Genomic DNA, 21186 nt, shown 5'->3' with positions numbered 1-21186 from the left:
ATTACAAGAAGGCAAAGGGCGAGGCACATATTGGAAAGGAGTGGGATTCGGATTGCTCCACGTCCGACTCCGACAATGAAGGACTCGCCGCCACCGCCTTCAACAAGTCATCCCTCTTCCCCAATGAGCATCACACTTGTCTCATGGCAAGGGAGAAGAAGGTAAGCACTCATGATACTAGTACTTATGCTTCTTCAAGTGAGGATGAGTCTAGTGATGATGATGAGATAGATTACTCATGCTTATTCAAGGGATTAGATAGATCTAAAATTGATAAGATTAATGAGTTGATTGATGCTTTGAATGACAAGAATAGATTACTAGAAAAACAAGAGGATCTTTTATATGAGGAGCATGATAAATTTGTTAGTGCACAAAGTTCTCTTGCTCTAGAAATTAAGAGGAATGAAATGCTCTCTTGTGAATTATCTACTTGTCATGAATCCATCGCTAATTTAAGAAGTGTTAATGATGATTTGAATGCTAAGTTAGAGATCGCTAGTAAATCTAACTCTTGTGTAGAAAATGTTGTAACTTGCACTAGGTGTAAAGATATTAACATTGATGCTTGTAGTAAACACCTAGCTTGCATTTCTAAATTAAATGACGAGGTGGCTAGTCTTAATGTCCAACTTAAGACTAGCAAGAGTGATTTTGATAAACTAAAATTTGCTAGGGATGCCTACACGGTTGGTAGACACCCCTCAATTAAGGATGGGCTTGGCTTCAAGAGGGAAGCCAAGAACTTGACAAGCCATAAGGCTCCCATCTCCGCCAAGGAGAAAGGAAAGGCCCCTATGGCTAGTAGTACTAAAAAGAACCATGCTTTTATGTACAATGATAGAAGATAGTCTTATAAGAGTAGTAATGCTTATGATGCTTTTGACTCTCATGCTATGTTTGCTTCTAGTTCTTCCTATATGCATGGTAGAAATGTGTTTAGAAGAAACATTGTTCATCATATGCCTAGGAGAAATGTTGTTAATGTTCCTAGGAAAGTTCATGAACCTTCTACAATATATCATGCTTTAAATGCTTCCTTTGCTATTTGTAGAAAGGATAGGAAGATAGTTGCTATAAAATTAGGGGCAAAATGCAAGGGAGACAAAACTTGCATTTGGGTCCCTAAGGATATTTGTGCTAACCTTGTAGGACCCAACATGAGTTGGGTACCTAAGACCCAAGCCTAAAATTGCCTTGCAGGTTTATGCATCCGGGGGTTCAAGCTGGATTATCGACAGCGGATGCACAAACCATATGACGGGGGAGAAGAAGATGTTCACCTCCTACGTCAAAAACAAGGATTCCCAAGATTCAATAATATTCGGTGATGGGAACCAAGGCAAGGTAAAAGGGTTAGGTAAAATTGCAATCTCAAATGAGCACTCTATTTCTAATGTGTTTTTAGTTGAGTCTCTGGGATATAATTTACTATCTGTTAGTCAACTATGCAATATGGGATATAACTGTTTATTCACAAACATAGATGTGTCTGTCTTTAGAAGGTGTGATGGTTCACTAGCTTTTAACGGTGTACTAGACGACAAACTTTACTTAGTTGATTTTGCAAAAGAAGAGGCCGGTCTAGATGCATGCTTAATTGCTAAGACTAGCATGTGCTGGATGTGGCATCGCCGCTTAGCACATGTGGGGATGAAGAACCTTCACAAGCTTCTAAAGGGAGAACATGTGATAGGTTTAACTAACGTGCAATTCGAAAAAGATAGACCTTGTGCAGCTTGTCAAGCAGGTAAACAAGTGGGAGGAGCACATCACAGCAAGAATGTGATGACCACATCAAGACCCCTGGAGCTGCTACATATGGACATTTTCGAACCCGTCGCCTATCTAACCATAGGAGGAAGTAAGTATGGTTTAGTTATTGTTTATGACTTTTCCCGCTTCACTTGGGTATTCTTTTTGCAGGATAAATCTGAAACCCAAGGGACCCTCAAGCGCTTCCTAAGGAGAGCTCAAAACGAGTTTGAGCTCAAGGTGAAAAAGATAAGGAGCGACAATGGGTCCGAGTTCAAGAACCTTCAAGTAGAGGAGTACCTTGAGGAGGAAGGGATCAAGCACGAGTTCTCCGCTCCCTACACACCACAGCAAAATGGTGTGGTAGAGAGGAAGAACAGGACGCTAATCGATATGGCGAGGACGATGCTTGGAGAGTTCAAGACCCCCGAGCGCTTTTGGTCGGAAGCTGTGAACACGGCTTGCCACGCCATCAACCGGGTCTACCTTCACCGCCTCCTCAAGAAGACTTCGTATGAGCTTCTAACCGGTAACAAACCCAATGTATCTTACTTTCGTGTATTTGGGAGCAAATGCTACATTCTAGTGAAGAAGGGTAGAAATTCTAAGTTTGCTCCCAAAGCTGTAGAAGGGTTTTTGTTAGGTTATGATTCAAATACAAAGGCGTATAGGGTCTTCAACAAATCATCGGGTTTGGTTGAAGTCTCTAGCGACGTTGTATTTGATGAGACTAATGGCTCTCCAAGAGAGCAAGTTGTTGATCTTGATGATGTAGATGAAGAAGATGTTCCGACGGTCGCTATACGAACCATGGCGATTGGTGATGTACGACCACAGGAATAAAAGGAGCAAGATCAACCTTCTTCCTCGATAATGATGCATCCCCCAACTCAAGAAGATGAACAGGTTCATCAAAAGGAGGCGTATGATCAAGGGGGAGCACAAGATGATCAAGTATTGGAGGAAGAAGCACAACTGACACCTCCAACTCAAGTCCGAGCGACGATTCAAAGGGATCATCCCATCGACCAAATTTTGGGTGACATAAGCAAGGGAGTAACTACTCGGTCTCGATTAGTTAATTTTTGTGAGCATTACTCCTTTGTCTCCTCTATTGAGCCTTTCAGGGTAGAGGAGGCCTTGCTAGATCCGGACTGGGTGTTGGCCATGCAAGAGGAGCTCAACAACTTCAAGAGGAATGAAGTTTGGACACTGGTGCCTCGTCCTAAGCAAAATGTTGTGGGAACCAAGTGGGTGTTCCGCAACAAACAAGACGAGCACGGAGTGGTGACAAGGAACAAGGCTCGACTTGTGGCAAAAGGTTATGCCCAAGTCGCAGGTTTGGACTTTGAGGAGACTTTTGCTCCTGTGGCTAGGCTAGAGTCCATTCGTATTTTGCTAGCATATGCCGCTCACCATTCTTTCAGGTTGTTCCAAATGGATGTGAAGAGCGCTTTCCTCAATGGGCCAATCAAGGAGGAGGTGTACGTAGAGCAACCCCCTGGCTTCGAGGATGAACGGTACCCCGACCACGTGTGTAAGCTCTCTAAGGCGCTCTATGGACTTAAGCAAGCCCCAAGAGCATGGTATGAATGCCTTAGAGACTTTCTAATTGCTAATGCTTTCAAGGTTGGGAAAGCCGATCCAACTCTATTCACTAAGACTCTTGACGGTGATCTTTTTGTGTGCCAAATTTATGTCGATGACATAATATTTGGTTCTACTAATAAAAAGTCTTGTGAAGAGTTTAGCAGGGTGATGACGCAGAAATTCGAGATGTCAATGATGGGCGAGTTGAACTACTTCCTTGGGTTCCAAGTGAAGCAACTCAAGGACGGCACCTTCATCTCTCAAACAAAGTACACGCAAGACTTGCTGAAGCGGTTTGGGATGAAGGACGCCAAGCCCGCAAAGACTCCGATGGGGACCGACGGACACACCGACCTCAACAAAGGAGGTAAGTCCGTTGATCAAAAGGCATACCGGTCAATGATAGGGTCATTACTTTACTTATGTGCTAGTAGACCGGATATTATGCTTAGCGTATGCATGTGTGCTAGATTTCAATCTGATCCTAAGGAATGTCACTTAGTGGCAGTGAAGTGAATCCTTAGATATTTAGTTGTTATGCCTTGCTTCGGGCTCTGGTATCCCAAGGGGTCTACCTTTGACTTGATTGGATATTCAGATTCTGACTATGCTGGATGTAAGGTTGATAGGAAGAGTACATTGGGGACGTGACAATTCTTAGGAAGGTCCCTGGTGTCATGGAATTCTAAGAAACAAACCTCTGTTGCCCTATCCACCGCTGAGGCCGAGTATGTTGCCGCAGGACAGTGCTGCGCGCAACTACTTTGGATGAGGCAAACCCTCCGGGACTTTGGCTACAATCTGAGCAAAGTCCCACTCCTATGTGATAATGAGAGTGCCATCCGCATGGCGGAAAATCCTGTTGAACACAGCCGCACAAAGCACATAGACATCCGGCATCACTTTTTGAGAGACCACCAGCAAAAGGGAGATATCGAAGTGTTTCATGTTAGCACCGAGAACCAGCTAGCCGATATCTTTACCAAGCCTCTAGATGAGAAGACCTTTTGCAGGTTGCGTAGTGAGCTAAATGTCTTAGATTCGTGGAACTTGGATTGATTTATAGCATACATGTGTTTATGCCTGTGATCATGTTCCTTATGCATTTTGTTGATTATTTATGGTGCTCAAGTTGTACAAGCACTCCCCGGACCTCACAAGTCCGTTGCAAAGTGATGCACATATTTAGGGGGAGATGTGTTACAACTTGACCCTTTGAGACTAACTATGTGCTTGAGTTTGCTTGATTTAGTCTCTAAGGAGGATTGAAAGGGAAAAGGTGGACTTGGACCATGCAAGACTTCCACTGCACTCCGATGAGAGGGTAACTTATTCCAAGTTCATCTTTATGATCTTATTGCCTTTTACTCTTAGTTGAAGATTTTGGTGAGCCAATGGGGTTAAAGGGCCAAAGTTGATCCCGTTTTGGTGCTTGATGCCAAAGGGGGAGAAATAAGGCTAAAGCAAATAAATGGATCAACTACCACTTGTGAATTTTGAAAATAATAGAATAGAGCTTTTGTTTTGTCAAAATACTCTTATTGGCTCTTTTTGTCAACAGTTGGCTTCTTGTGGGGAGAAGTGTTGATTATGGGAAAAAGGGGAGTTTTTGAAATCTTGAATCAATTTCTCTTGGAACGACTCTCTTCATGTCTTAACAAGTGTGTTTAACTTAGAGATAGAAATTTGAGTTTGATTTGAAAAACAAACCAAGTGGTGGCAAAGAGTGATCCATATATGCCAAAATGAATCAAAACAATTTTGTGTTTTCATTTGCATTGATATTGCACTTGTTCTACTTGCTTTATGTTGTGTTGGCATAAATCACCAAAAAGGGGAGATTGAAAGGGAAATGTGCCCTTGGGCCATTTCTAAGTATTTTGGTGATTGAGTGCCAACGCAAGTGCTTTTGTGTTGATCTATGCAATGTGGTGGACAAAGTGTAAATCATGTCAAAAGGTATGTTTCTCAGACTTAGTACATTGTTTTAAAGACTAATGTATTGTGTCTAAGTGCTGGAAACAGGAAAAGAACAATTGGAAATGTCTTGGCTCGAGCAGCCAAGACACCGGACTGTCCGGTGGTGCACCGGACAGTGTCCGGTGCGCCAGGCTGGCTCGTGCGAACTCGCTGCTCTCGGGATTTCATCGGTGACGTACGGCTATAATTCACCGGACTGTCCGGTGAGCCAACGGTCGGCCGGGCCAACGGTGGGCCGCGCGATCCGCGTGGGACACGTGGCCGAGCCAACGGCTAGAAGGGGGCACCGGACTGTCCGGTGTGCACCGGACATGTCCGGTGCGCCAACGGCTCTCAGGCTGCCAACGGTCGGCTTCGCCATTTAAGGAAAGAAATCTGCACCGGATAGTGTCCGGTGTGCACCGGACTGTTCGGTGCGCCAGGCGACAGAAGGCAAGAATTGCCTTCCCAGATTGCCCTCAACGGCTCCTAGCTGCCTTGGGGCTATAAAAGGGACCCCTAGGCGCATGGAGGAGTACATCTAAGCATTCCTTGAGCACTCTTGATCACTCACACTCCATTCCTGCGCACTTGTTCGACATTCTAGTGATTTGAGCTTCGTTCTAGTGTGCTAGTCTCTTGAGCTTAAGTTTGGGTCTTGTGTGTGCGTATTTGCTGTGATCTTTGTGTCCTGTGTGAGTTGCTAATCCCTCCCTTACTCCGTGCTTCTTTGTGAACATCTTTGTAAGGGCGAGAGACTCCAAGTTGTGGAGATTCCTCGCAAACGGGATTAAGAAAAGCAAAGCAAAACACTGTGGTATTCAAGTGGGTCTTTGGACTGCTTGAGAGGGGTTGATTGCAACCCTCGTCCGTTGGGACGCCACAACGTGGAGTAGGCAAGCATTGGTCTTGGCCGAACCACGGGATAACCACCGTGCCATCTCTGTGATTGATATCTTGTGGTTATTGTGTTTTGCTGAGACTCCTCTCTAGCCACTTGGCATTATTTGTGCTAACGCTTAACCAAGTTTTTGTGGCTTAAGTTTCAAGTTTTACAGGATCACCTATTCACCCCCCCTCTCCTCCCCTCTAGGTGCTCTCACTTACTATTTCTTATATTTCATAACATAGCAATACAGCACATTATTCAAAAAAAATTTATTATTGAATAAAGGTGAGAGAAGTGTGTTGATGCACAAGAGACAATTATAATGCGACAATCATGATGCATGCTCATTCTAGTCGTCTTCTCAGACCTCACTAATTTTCGGGTGCTTCTACAGCATCCCTATTAATATTTGTAGTAGCCTTTATGGCCTATATAAATATAGCCACCTAGCTACCCATCTATTTTCCTAAGGCTTCACGTCCTAGGTCTATCCTTATCGTCCTGACAGCTATCCAACTTGGTTTCTAAGCAAGTTTTACTTTAGAAAAAGTTGGTAATCATGACTTATTGACATCTCTGTGATGGTATTCGCTCCGATACTAGCTGTGGCGGAACCACCCGAATTATTCCAGCTTAAGTGCCCAAGTCGCACCCTTAAGGGCAGCAACACATTTAAACAGGAATAACCCATTAGTCCCTCGGATCTAGTTCAATAAAGCCACTTACCAGGATCGAATACCACTAGCTCACACGAAGGTGAGGCACAGAGAAATACAATAAAACATAATACCACAAATTTAATAAGTATCATTAGTGATTACATTATCGGAGTTTCAAAAATAATAACCATAAATTTTAATGCAGCGGAAATAACTAACGGAGAAAACCGAGTAACATGGCGAAGCCTGGCCACGCTTCTCCTCCTGGTCCTCTCCTGCGGAAGCAGTAACCCACTCGACCGTCTATCCCGGTGGCAGGGATGGAGGCCAAGTCACACCAGCAACCAATTATCCTAAGGAGTACCTGCAAAAATTGTGCCACAAGCAAGGCTGAGTATACTAATACTCATCTAGGCTTACCCGGTGTGAGGAGTCTACTCCTCTACATCTAGACATGCAGCTGTTTGGCTGAGGGGTTTGGTGTGCCAAAAGCACTAGCTGAGTCTAAAATCATGTTTTAGCTTTTCAAGTTTTAGTATGATCCTTTTTAACTAGATGTGTACCTAGCTAATCATACATGGTATCAAACATTTTTATCAAACAACATCTTTTGCCAGTCACCTCATTTCCACTTATTACTCAATGTAGCAGCATAGATCAAGCAGTCTCATTAACTGCGAGAAGCAGACGATTCGAATCGAGTTTTTAAACCTTGCAAGGTAAACCTAAACACACGACGTGGCGAGGCACTCCGTCCCCACACACATCAACCGTCCCCATCGATTCCCTGGCAACAGAAAGGGGCTCACCGCCTTGGCGTACAATGCCTCACTGACCCCGACTGCCGTCGTGCAGTGACCGCACTTGTACCCACCATAACCGGAATGGGAGACCACGTCTCAGGTCACGTGAGGAGGGCAATCTGCGGGCAGGTTCACTCAGGTACTAGGCTTACCGATTTACCATATTTCTCGGCATGTGCTTAGTACGTTCAAACGCTTGACACATGGTACCACACCTTAATCCTTATTCCAATTTCCGTCTTGTAGACAACGCGTCCCCATGGACCGTTGTCAACAGACCATCATCATTCCAATATAAAATGGATACAATCAATTCCTGACCTCGAGCGAGTGCTAGAAAAATCACTCGACTTCTACCGAGATCCCTAATTAGTAAAACAGCTACTCGATCTAGCATACTAGTATCCATCTCAAAAGGAATCCTGAGTTCATGCAACTAAGGTTTCAGTCAACTCCTACACTTAAGTGCACAGTACAAACCTACAAGCATTAAGTGTAGTAAAATAGTATATATATAAACGGTTATGCATAAAACCGGGGCTTGCCTTTAATTTAACACTTAGATAGTGTTTGGTGGGGGGAGGTATTCGCTTGGCGAGCACCCACTGGTTATGTCCATCATTCTTCAGGTCGTCCACCAACTGCACCTTGTTGTTGGCACCACATCACTTGCACGATGATCATCTCTCGGTCCTAAATGAGATGCAGGATGCACATGTATGAATATGGTGAAAAATATCACAAGACAATGCAAAAACAGACGGTAGCGAACTAAACACTAAATAGAGAGACATCGTGAACAACCACACACACTAGCGCTATCTATCTACACATCAACGGGCATAACAAGTCAACATTACTGGAAATATGACGATTACTACCTATAATTAACCAACGCAAACACAACATCACATGTACAAGCATTTACCATGTTCACTTTAATCGTTCATTGGCTACTTATGATTAAACTAGTTAAGTACACATAATTTACGATGACTTACACATAGACTGACTTAGTTAACAAGGAATAGTTACTTAATCTGGTTTTACAATTGTTCGCAACACTCTAATGCAAGCATACATCCGAGGGCACACAAGAAAGTGATAGCTTAATCACACTACTTATTATACTAATCTATTGAGGTTGGTTATTTAGTAATACTCAGATTAGCAGCACAATTATTGGAAATGGTAACATCTCATTAATTTTGTTTCTCGTCCATATAGTGACACTTGCTAAATTGACGTTGATTGAAGTTGATTACTTACTAGACTTCAACAATTTAATTTACTACTTAGGAACGTGCACTAGTTACTTACATATAACCTAATTATATTAGTTACTATCATTGTTACTCATATGCACTTAACACCAAAACAAGCAAGCAGACACTCAAGACAAACACAACAGAGTAGAGTAATCAATCACAATCAACATGACTAAGACAGTAGCACATCAGTTACTTGTTTCAATCATAACTCCCAAGATATTTATCCAAAAATAGTGATCAAATACTTTTTGGAAAGCATAAGAAACACTCTACAACTGTGGTATTGTCATCTAAAGGTGATTAGACACTTAACAAGGTTAAATAGTGACAAACGGCAACTCTGTTCATATTTAGACAGATTCAGGGTTGTGACTACAAAAATTCATAACTAGAGACTCAGACCTCCAATTCATTTGAACTTAGACTTTATGGAAATATAATTAAGTTGTCTACAAATCATTTATAAACAACTTAGGTTGATTTAAACTGTATCAAGGTTAAAAATACACTAGGAAGGCTTTGATGTCCAGATTTTGACAGATTCAGACTTCACACTTCAAACGCCTTAACTTAATCTTTAGACCACCAAAAAGGGTGATCCAAGACTTTTTGGAAATCTTAGAAAACTTACTACATAACTTTTATAATCACCAAGAAGTGATTCTGTATTTAACTAAATCAAACAATACAGTTTGAGAAATCTGTTCTGACAGTGGACAGAATACAGCAATCGTCTTATAAAATTTATAACTCTCAAACTATCAGGTTTATTGTCATGAAAATTTAACACAAGTAATATAATAAAATTATCTACAACTTTCTTATAATTGACAAGGACTGATTCTAAACTGAACTTAAGCAAACAATGCGATCTCTGAAATCTGTACAGGAATTGGACAGATTCAGTTACTAAACTTGTGAAAAGCATAACTTCTAAACGATCAGACTTATGACTGTAAAATTTTAACACAAGCAAGTTAATAAAGTTATCTACAACTTTCTTGTGACCACAAATAACTTATTGCAACATTAACTTAAGCAACCATTGCAATCTCTGAAATCTGTTCAGAAATTGGACATTTTCACATACTGAATTTGTGAAAAGTATAACTTCTAAACCATTAATCCTTAGCTCATTAAATTTTTGGAAGAGCTAGATATACAAGTTAGTTACAACTTTTATATAGAACATATGTACATAAAACACACTTTACTTTACTAGATTAACCGCACAACAAAAACTGTACGTGCAGGAATTTCAGTTTGCTAGCACAATGGCACTCAACTCAATCATCAATTAAAATCATGGAGAGACACTACCACCAATTTCTCAAGTTTAAATCATTATGACTTAGTTATCAAGTTTCAATTTATATTGAGATACTTAAGCATTTCAAAAAAATATGCACGCTTTTGTTTACTTCTAATTTTTCACCAATTGTTCTTATAATTATAAAATGTGTGTCATTTTAGCACCATATGAAACTATCTAATTTGGGGCTGAAATTTTTATGAGGTATAGGTAATAACAAATTATGACTAATGTATAAATATCACATTCTCAGGTTTTATATTGTACTAGGTGTATGCCTGTGCGTTGCTACGGAGTCAACATGTACTTGTAAGATGCAATGAGATGTAGAAGCACTATGATAAAATACATTGATGTGCAAAACAATTATTGTTATTCTATACTTTTGTTAGTTACATACCTAAAAATATAGTACAATGACTGTGTGTTGCAATTACACACAAATTCGATAAAATGTTAATGTACAACGACTGCACAAAAAAATGAATAGCATACATTATTATAGATCTCAATTTTTCACATCCTAGTTTTATATCAGACTCCCATCTTATTATTATTTTTAGGCGAGAAACAAACATGTTAAGAAAACTTGGTCCAAAACCTCTATAAAAGCCCCTCCAGCCATCTTCATCAAGCAACAACCTGGTAATTTTCATGACTGAAGGCCTACCCTTACCATAGTTGTCCATAACCTGAAATCACATGAAAATAATAAAACACCCTGTGATGGAATTCTCACAATTACCATGCATGATAATAGTTCCTTCTATGACCGTAGTTAACTACTTAGTTGTACTAACTTTAAGTTCGGGTACATAGCCTATGTAACAAAGGTGATATGATAAACAGCCAACTCAAAGGTAACCTGCATACCTAAGGTATAACATGATCATCACAGTATTGACCACCACAGTATTGTAGACATCATTCGCTTGCACATGACATAACTAAAATGTTGCGGTGCCAGCCTTGAAATGTCATATTGAAATTGAATAATAGGTGTGGTTGTGAAACCGAGGCACCTGACATAGAGGAACAATAAGCTTGAGACCAAACCTGTGTCACCCAGGTTAAGTGCTAAAACATGATTTCACAAGCTACCTAGCATAGTGGACATGTTGTCCTTCTCCATCGTATATTGAGGAGCTTTGAGCCTAGTTGAAATCATGTATATTAAAGCTACCGATATTTCACAAGTCAGAAAGTATAGCCTAGGCATGTCAACTTCTAAATTTCAGGAAGAACTACCTAAGAAAACCCCTATGATCTTCTAACACTCACAATGATTCATCGTCCTAGTCCAAAAATCTTGTCTAATAAATAAGCTAGTAGCAAAAATATGGGACGCTAGATTCCTTATACTAGAAATAAGGTGCTAGCAAAAAGAAAACATGACGATTGACGAATACCACATAAATTGTTTCTGCAAAGATACATAATCACACCTTCAGAAGAACAATTAAATTTACCTGAAGTCGAGTCTTGATGGTATCTATTGGAGTGGTGATAATCGACCAGCAAGCACCAGTAGTTGTTCTTCCTCCCACTGCTCTCCCACAAGTCCTTCCCGGCGTCGGCCCACCCCTGGTCTGGCAGCATCTGGGCGCACACGGGCTGCACGGGAGCCGGCGCGCAGCTCCACTGCGCCACGGACGATTGCAGCGGGCGGCTCCAGTGCAGCGAGCTCGGCGGTGCGGTGCCCGCAACGCTGGCGTGGGTGAACCTCCACCACGGCAACGACCAGACCTCGTATGGCGTGAGCGTGGTGGACGACTTCAACGTGGGCCTGTCCGTGACCCCGCACGAGGGCCGTGGCAACTACCCCATCCTCGCCTGCCGCAAGAACCTCACCGAGACCTGCCCCGGCGAGCTGCAGTTGCGCTCCCCGGCCGGCAGCATCCTTGCATGCAAGAGCGGCTGCGAGGCCTTCCGCATCGATGAGCTATGATGCCGCAACATGTACAACAGCCCGCGCACCTACCGCGCCTCCAAGTACTCGGAGTTCTTCAAGCACGAGTGCCCGCAGGCCCTCACCTACGCGCACGACAGCCCCTCGCTCACCCACGAAGCAATAGCGAGAGCAAGCGATGAGGGGTCAGCTGTGGCTCGCGCAGAGGGGGAGACGACCGAGGGGGATCTGGGGGCGACGCACGCGGGTGGGGTAGGGGCCATAGGATGGACGGTCCAGATTAACAGAAGGCAGAACAAGGGGAGGCAGACTACCCTCTTGCAGCCTTAATATAGTAGTATAGATAGTCAACTAAAAAATAATTATATAACAACTTTCATAATACAATATGTGCATTTAATAATTGATCTACTTCTTTCTTTCACAAATTATCTAGGGTAAGTGAGCATCCCATTTTTATTGGGTGCTCATGAGCAATCTGTTTTTCTTCTCTCTATGTTTCCATAAATAATTCTAACGTGGCATCCCTTACTATCTATCTATGTCATCTTATTATACTCGCTCTTGGGGACCTCAATCGTGTGCATTTTAAGCTCGGTAGGCTCTTGTCGCACTGAGCCATATTGCAATCGTTGCAATCGATTAGAGAATGGTTCCACGAGTCCTCCGCTCCACGTAAAATTAAGCATGAGTGCTCTGTGTCGACATGATCCTGCGTTTGAGTTGAGAACGTCGTCCCCCGTTAGCAGAGGGTGACGTGCTAGTCTCTATGAAAAAACACAAATACTGGATGGGAATTTGACCTGTCATACTTTAAATCCGACCAGTCTGGCTCGTAGGCTTTTGTATCTGGCGCTCGTCCACCCATGCCTCATCACGGGCCTCGTTTTCAATCAGCATGTGATACGCTTATTGAGCCCGGGAAAAAATCCCAAGTGCCAAGCCCAAAAAAACATCTTGTATAATTCTCGTGAGAGTTTAAAACAGGACATATATAGTACGTCGGAACTGCTTGTGCAATCGCTTTGGTAAGAACACTCTTTTTCTTCGGTTGACAAAGCTTGCTCCATCCATCCCTGAACCCTTTACCAGACTCTATCTCAACATTCATCGGAGAACACTAAAACATTTTTAATCTCTTCAGGACTACTGGCAGCACTTCCTAGAATAGGTAGAGGACATGTCCATATTTATCTGTTGCTTTGAAAAAACCGAAGGCTATCATTCCTAAAGAAAGAGTACGTACAGTAGGTGACTGTCTGACTGACCATCGGTGCCCAATTCGATTGGATGAGGAGCAAACCCTTCCAGTTCCAGTTTGCATTGCCAGCACAAGAAATGCATTGCCAGCACAAGAAATGAGTGCTGGAATAGCAGCACATGGAACATGCTAAATGACATTTGAACTTTGAAGCATTTCTATAACTTTCAAGGAAGATGTCATTCGTACTGGTTCAATGTGGACAAAATTTGAGGTACTCAGGACCTTCATATACATTATATTAAGCGAAACATAGCATCTTTCATCAGCATACCACTGGATAAACCATGTAAATGTTTACGACTAAAAAAAGGTTTCCACTTCGATGAGAGGCTGGTTTCAGTTCCATTACAAATGGTGAAAATCTGTTGTTGAAAAAAATAAAAGCATCAGGAATCAGGATCGACAATGATCAATGAACCCTTTGACATATCATTTCCCTTGTGAGAATAAAATCGCATGTACAAAGCTCTTCAGATTATCTTCAGGCCTTGCTTAATTTTGTTGACATGTAATTTTGTTTGAAATTATTTTGTACACTTCATTTGTGTCCTGTGAGGTTACCCACCTAAAGCTGGAGCATGAACAGGTGCCTCCTCTTAATAACCTCCGTCCTGTTGGTATTCAGGCTGGTTATTGTAGCCGCCTCTCCTGCCACGACCCCTGAAACTGCGACCTCTTCCACGGGCATATCCATTTCCCATATATGCAGGGGCGTGATCGTCTTCCCAACCAGCATCAGCAAACTCATTGAACCCATTTCCTGAAACATAACATGTGAGGAATAATTGAACATGTGACAAATTGATGGTTTACTCTGTAGCACTCAGCCTCACCACGTCCACCTCTGCCCCTGCCCTGCCCACGGCCTCGACCACTACGACCCCTTCCACGGCCACCAGGTGAGTGTGCATCTACAATCAATTAAATGAATTATGATGCCATACAGAATTATTAGAACGTTAACAATAAATAACACAAGTGAATCTCGCACAATACCTTCATCAGTATCACATTTAACCAAAGGCTTCACTTCATCAGCAGGCAAAGGAGATTGATATCTGCCCAAACAATTAATTCAACTGTTGATAAGCCAACATGAATCCTGAACTACTCCCTCCATCTCAAAATATAGACATATCAAGATTCAAACAAGACAGATTTCTTAGATTTTGACCAACAATTACTCAAATGATACACATGCATGTATAAAAGTTGTATCAATAGAACAACATTTCACATGTAATTTAATGCAAATTGATTTTGAAGCAATTGATGATATATTGTAAGCGCCATTAATGATCAAAGAACATTTCTAAAGATTTCTCAAATCTTACTATATACCTTATAAAAGAAACAGAGGGAGTACAAATTTCTTATTAGATTACTTGACGCAACGAGATGTAAGTTCATGGCATAGGAAACCATAGAATTTTGTTAAGACAAACTGGCAAAGAAAGTCATTAAATGCAGTTGACAAAAGAGTGCAGTATGCATACCCGATAGATGATGTGTCCACCTCCTTCTTTGAAAGAGTTATAGTGATCATAGAGACATGTCTTGTTGTCTCAAGCCTGCAGAGAGATATAATCTTGAACTCCAAAATTACGGGTTCATGTGAAGTTATAGTTCTATCCTGGAATAGAAACAAGTCACTTACAGAAGTAGGCATTCTTCCAATGGCTCCCACATATCAGTAGATCCAGTGGTGGTATTCTGATGGAGGCCAACAATCCTCCTCTTCACAGTAATAACAGTAACAATTAGAATCAAGTGATAAGTAATATTAGCAAGCACCAGAGTCATCAGGAGTACCTTAATCAATTCCACAACCATGACAGTCTTATTGATAGCCCTCCCCATGGCCTTGAATACAACCTCATAAGAACCTTTGTCCTTAAAGTAAGAAATATTATGGTGCAACAGGCAGCAAAGTTCCTTGAATAGTTTCTCCCCGGGGCATTTGCCAACCTCTAGATCTCCTACGGCGCGACCCCGCCGCCTGGCGCCCCGTGGGGGCTCACGCTGCAGCAGGCACCGCCCACCTTAGCCGCACGTCCGGGCCCTCCACCGTCCGCTGCCTGTCCTGCCTTCCCTGGCAGCCCGCCCGCACCACCGTTCGTGCGGGCGCCGACGCCGTCAGCTTCTGCCTCGCTGCCCTTTGGCGGACAGCCTGGGGTAATGTCCCAGCCGCCGCCACCGTTCGGAGGTCCTCCAGGTGCGTCATCTCAGTCGTCGCCGCTGTTCGGTGTCCCCCTCGGGGTGGTGTCCCAGGCCCCTTCCCCGTTTGGAGGCCCTCCTGTGACTGCGTTTGGTGTCCTAGGCTCCGTTGCGCACTGCCACCGCCGGCCGGCCAGCCAGCGGAGCACCGAAAGACCCCCATTCTTTCCTGTAAAAAAAACCCGTCGCCTTTAGAGCAACTCCAACAACTTATATAAAATTCTAGCTAAATCTAAAGTTTAGAGAGCACTTTTTAAAATAGATAGCTTTCTACATAGCATGGTTACCAACAGACTATGTAAATCAAACGCTGACTCGACTTTTGTGTATGTTTGAATTTTTCTGCATTGCACGCTCCGCTCTCGCACTCGGCTTTTGGGTCCTATTTGAAGTTGTCTCTGATAATACAACTGCATTTGTGTTTCGAAAACTCATTCAACTTAGCATGAATAATGTAATCTCATTTCAAAAGATCTGACAAATCAAGCCCAAGTAATGAACTATATTATAGCCACCTATCGATAAGAGTTATTGGCCACAAGAAGTTTCAGAACCAAGATTTCAGTCTATCATTTGACAGCTAGGAACAAGATTATATGTACTATTTTTGTGAACAGATAGCTACTTAATCCATCTACAATCAAGGACATAAACCTACACCTGCCACTGAACAACATATACCCAACTATCCAACAAGCGGGAAGCAGATCTAAAAGTACTTAGTCATGAAAGGGACTGTATCTTCGTAACAAATAACATTGGATTTATTATCCTAGCACATAGGATACAACTACGAAAATTACGTGTAGACAACTACACCTTCTACTGAATAGCTACATGTGCTATCTTAAAAGTTGCATTAATCACCTATTTCAACAGTGCAGAGTGGCTTTTACACAGCAAATGCATATGTGTAACCAAAAATTAGCAATGGTATGTGTTTTCCACTACTACAACCCTGAATTCGCATGGACAAAAACCTGTCAGACTTAAACAGCTACACACAATGCAAGCCATGGGGAGGAGAGCGTACGATCGACAGATGGCAAGTCTCAAGGGCTAGGCAAATATGGCTAGCGATGGGGAGGAGATGACGAGCCGGATACAATGGCGAGTTTGAAGGCGAGACTGTTGCAAGCTAATATCTGGAGGTTTTCCATTTCTTTACCGAGCACATGCTGTTTAGCCAGTCTGTTGGTGATGCTCTTAGCTAGCTAACTGGCCGTCCTCTTCACCCCCTAGCTTTGCTAGCTAGCTAGGAACGAAAGAAATTAAAGGATATCTGATTACTGATTGGTGGTCCGGGACTTCGGGTACGGTGTTCTTGAGTCGTGAAGCGACACTACAGTGGCTAGGGTCATGTCGCCCCTGCCGTCTCTAGGGTTGCGTGCAGGATGGTCGTCAGGGATCGGGAGTGAGGAGGCATCAGCTCTCACGGTCGTGGAGCCTAAATGTACCGCAACAACGACTCGGCACTATCCTGCTTCTACCTCTTCCTCCTCTGGTTCTTCTTCTTGAAGTAGACACCGGTACACCACCAGTTCGCCAGGTAGCTAGCAGCCCAGTTGCGACTGGGGATCGGTGGCTGGCTGTCGTTTGCGAGTTGTAACCTTGGAGGAGAGGGGAGGGGAGCAGGAGCAGGAGATGCAGCTGGATCTGGACGTGGCCGAGGTGCCACCGCCGGTGGAGATGGAGGCGAGCGACTCGGGGTCGTCGGTGCTGAACGCGTCGGAAGCGGTGTCGGCGAGCGGCGTCGGCGGGCGGCGCGCCCGCGCCGGCAGAGGGGTCCAGCTCAACGTCGGTCGTGCTGGAGTTCAGCATCCTCATCTGGAGCGACAGTGACGCGGCCAACGCGGACGAGGACGAGGATGCCACGCCGTCGCCGGCCAAGAAGAGCCACCACGGCCCGCGCTCCCGTAGCTCGCAGTACCGCGGCGTCACCTTCTACCACCGCAACGACTCGACACTCTCCTGCTCGGTGGTGACCTGCTTGCTTGGTGGTGACCTCGGCGGAGGGAGGTGACGGATCCCAGATGAGGATGGCGGCGATGCGCACGGGGCGGGAGGCTGGAAAAGATGGAGTTAGGTTCGGGCTTTGGGATGAGGACGGTTGGTCTTGGCGGATCAGATGGCGGAGGCACGGGACGCAACAACGGACGATGCTGATTTGATTGGTATAGATGGACGGTCGAGATTCGCTGAAGGCAGAACCAGATGGAGGCAGGCTACCCTTACATTCTTAATATAATAGTATAGATATAAAACCGAACAAGCCAAAAGGAAGAACAGAACACAACAAAAACCTGACCATTTCTTCTCCCCGTTCTCCTTAGACCAGGAAAAGAATCCGACCATGGCAGAGGCAGAGTGCCGCGCCTCGGACTCGGCCGACGACTTCGAGTTCTGCATCCTGTTGTCCGACGGCATCGTACCAGCCGGAGAGAGCGCGGGGACGGACATGTGCGTGGCCGACGAGGTCTTCTGCCAGGGCAAGCTCCTCCCGCTCCGCGCCTCCTCGGTTGCGGCCGCCGACGGCGCCAGCGTCGCCACGCTGCCGAGGTCGGAGTCAGTGGCCTCCACTGTGGGCCTGGTGTCACGGTCCGGCAGCCGCAGCACGAGCTTGAGCTCGAGCGGCAGCAGCAGCGGGTGCGTGAGCCGGAGCCAGTCGTCCAAGAGCGCCTCCTCCGACCACGGCGCCGGGGCGCCTCCGCCGCGGCGCTCGCTGTTGAGCATCCTGTTCTTCGCGCACCCGAGCCCGTCGCCGCGGCTGCGCTCGGCGCGCCCGCGCCGCAGCACCGGGTCCGCGCAGCCCGCCGCGGCGGCATGGGGCCTGTTTCGTTTCCACCTCGGCGTCGTCGGCGCCCCGGACGTGTACCCGCCGCCGCCGCGCCCCGCGGTCGATGCCAAGGTCACCGCCGCAGCGAGGGGCGGCGGTAGCAGGAGCGCGCGGTTCGAACAGGTGGCCGCCGCCGTCGACAGGATCGGAGCGGGGCAGTTAGGTGAGAGAGGGGCGTGGGGAGGAGGGATGGATCGGGGGAGCCGGTGCTCGCGCGAGGCGTGGGCGTGTTTCGGCGTTGGTTGCTACGTGGTTGCATCCGACGGACGATGAAACAGAGTCATGGACGGACGGTTGAGATCATTGGAAGGCAGAACGAGAAAAGGCAGGCTACCCTTGGAGACTTAATAAGTAGTATAGATTTACTACAAAAATAACAAATTACTAATGCAATAAAGCATGTGAGAGCAAGTGAAATCTAAAACTAATTATTTTCTGTGAATGCATGACCATATTAAGTTTTCTTAGGCTACTATAATATCATGAAAGGACAGTGGAAGACCATTTTCCATTTTTACATCTATATCTTATTTATAAACCATTTAAAACTACTAAATATGTCTCAAACAAGTTAAATCACTAACTTAGCTACACATGCACCACTATTCATGAAATTTTTACCAGTCACCAAGCATCACACAGAGGGTCTACTGTAAAAATTTTAATTCATTTGGAGCACTAGAGCTACAGATCCAAAAATAACAAGCAAATCAATCTTCTTTTCTCTATTTAACTTGTTTTCATTAACACACCAAGAAAACAGTGAACAACATATAAGTTTTATATTTTTCTTAGATGGAATATGACAACATCTAATTAACAAAACAAGTTTCGTCATTTTTGGATTTTTATAAATAAAACTATGGAGAGAAGCAAGTTCATTTATTTTCTAAACCAGTTTTTAAATACGAATTTCTGCCGAAAACTTTTCCACTAAAACATACCAACATATAGATCCACTAGTCAGATAATTTAATAAGGAAGCCAACAAAACAAATTTCACGATTTTAAGAGCTCTAAAACTCGAGATATGAATTTTTGAACACAACACAAAAATCTGCAACTTTGTGCATCCATACCTATGGCCTTGGGCCCACTCGTCATAGACTCAGGGGGGCTTCTTCAACCTCACGTGAACAACAGCCAAGCCTAGGGGAGCAGCAGGGGGCTAGCGGTCTGCAGCCCGCGTCCAGGAAGGGGCAAGCACAGGGCTTGCCGGCGAGCACAGGGAGAGGCTGGGCGTCCGTGGCAGGAGCTGAGAAGCTCTACGGTGTCCTGTCGTGGAAGACTGACCGTCGCGGCGTGCCTGCTGGTGGAGGCCGACGGCCATGGAAGGGGCGCCTGCTCCCTGCTGCTCCTTCATTTGGAATAGATAGGAGGGGGAGTGGCTTGTGGGGGAAGGGAAGGAGAGGAGAGAGTGTTGGGGAGGCCAAGGGCATTCATTTATAGGCGAGGAAGCAGCCAAGAACGTGGACAAGTGGCAGCCATGGCGGATGCAAGCTCTGCGCATAGTGGCCACGCGTCCTCCTTTGCAGCAATCCATCGAACAGGTGGTAGATGCTACAGTAGCGACTTTGGGCGGCATTTTTTGGCGTCTTCTGCTTGGATTCGGACATGGGTCACTATAGCAAAGATATTTCCCACGCAATACACTACAAGTTTGATTAAGGGTTCTTAGCCATTTACCAACTAGATTAAGAGATAATTAAGTCCAAATTTGCTACTGTCAGAGGGTTAATTTCCCTAAAGAATGGATGTCAAACCTTGTCAAAATGGGTCGGATGAATGCCATCTTTTAGTATGTTGTGCCTCTATTAGTTATTAACAACTTTTATATTTGAGAAATCTTGAGTTGTTCAACAAAAATTTGGAAACGCGAGACGTCAACCCAAACGACACTGATTCCAGACTTAGAAAAATTTGAATTCTGAAATCAGATTTTTATTATGACTTGAGGGCACTGTTTGAGATACTTAGAGATTGAATCAATACTTGGTTTAAATATAATATTTGTTGTGTAACACAGGTTCTACAACTTTTATTAAAGGTCAAACCTCATATCTTGAATATAAATTAAAGTTTCACTTTGGTCAAGGTAGTATCATTATAAAGTTTCAAACTATATTTTTAAGGCAATCGGTGTATTCTCTCGACATTTTCTTGGCATGGACCCTCAATAACTTTTGTTGTAGAGTTGATATATAGTTGTTTGAGCAAAATGGAAAGGTTTGATTGAGTTTCAAAATTTGCATTTTTCTAAACGAGAAGTTTCAAGCAAGTATAGGATTCATCTTTTATGTGAGTACTTGGTTCAACCTTCTAGAAATCTTTAGAATACACTTGATGGATAGAGATGAATGATGATATAGAGATAACAAGTTGATTTGAATAAGAATTAATTAGAGGTTGACACAAAGAGATTCTGCGGGAGAATGCGGATTCGGATTAAGTATTTGGACGTAGACCAACTATCGAGAAAGCGGATTCGGACACCGATTGGATAACATAGCAACTATCGAGAGTCCGAATAAATGAGTCTAGACAGGAGTTGCGAGACGAGATTGACTTTCGAATTTGCCTTTGCTCTGAGAAATAAAAGTTCTAACAGGCTCCAAATTTGGATGTTCTTGAGATCAAATAATTCCAAACTTGGTGAAACTTTCATGAGTAACTTAATAAATGGAGATAAATGTGATAAAGAGATAGAAATTTTCACTGAGTA

The 21186-nt window shown here is 44.0% G+C and overlaps 1 protein-coding gene and 3 pseudogenes across 1 annotated transcript; 2 read left to right on the top strand and 2 right to left on the bottom strand.

Annotated features, from left to right (window-relative positions):
* Positions 1-12857, top strand: part of LOC103642487 (osmotin-like protein) — a 42662-nt pseudogene extending 29805 nt beyond the window's left edge.
* An 828-nt stretch (positions 12858-13685) lies between these two features.
* LOC103641158 (uncharacterized) lies at positions 13686-15635 on the bottom strand (annotated as a pseudogene).
* A 1379-nt stretch (positions 15636-17014) lies between these two features.
* Positions 17015-17455, bottom strand: LOC103641159 (uncharacterized; annotated as a pseudogene).
* Positions 17456-17981: 526 nt separating this feature from the next.
* On the top strand, positions 17982-18737 carry LOC103642488 (uncharacterized). Its single transcript, XM_008665750.2, has one exon. It carries the CDS (start codon positions 17982-17984, stop codon positions 18735-18737), a length of 756 nt encoding a protein of 251 aa, XP_008663972.1.
* The last annotated feature ends 2449 nt before the right edge of the window (positions 18738-21186 follow it).

This window comes from Zea mays, chromosome 10 (genome assembly GCF_902167145.1).
Source record: "Zea mays cultivar B73 chromosome 10, Zm-B73-REFERENCE-NAM-5.0, whole genome shotgun sequence".
Lineage (NCBI taxonomy): Eukaryota > Viridiplantae > Streptophyta > Magnoliopsida > Poales > Poaceae > Zea > Zea mays.
Note: the sequence above shows the minus strand (reverse complement) of the source record. Positions and strands in the feature narration are given on the sequence as shown.

Bases quoted from the DNA above. Each gene is read 5' to 3' on its own strand.
- LOC103642488 (XM_008665750.2), top strand. From the start codon at position 17,982: ATGGCAGAGGCAGAGTGCCGCGCCTCGGACTCGGCCGACGACTTCGAG.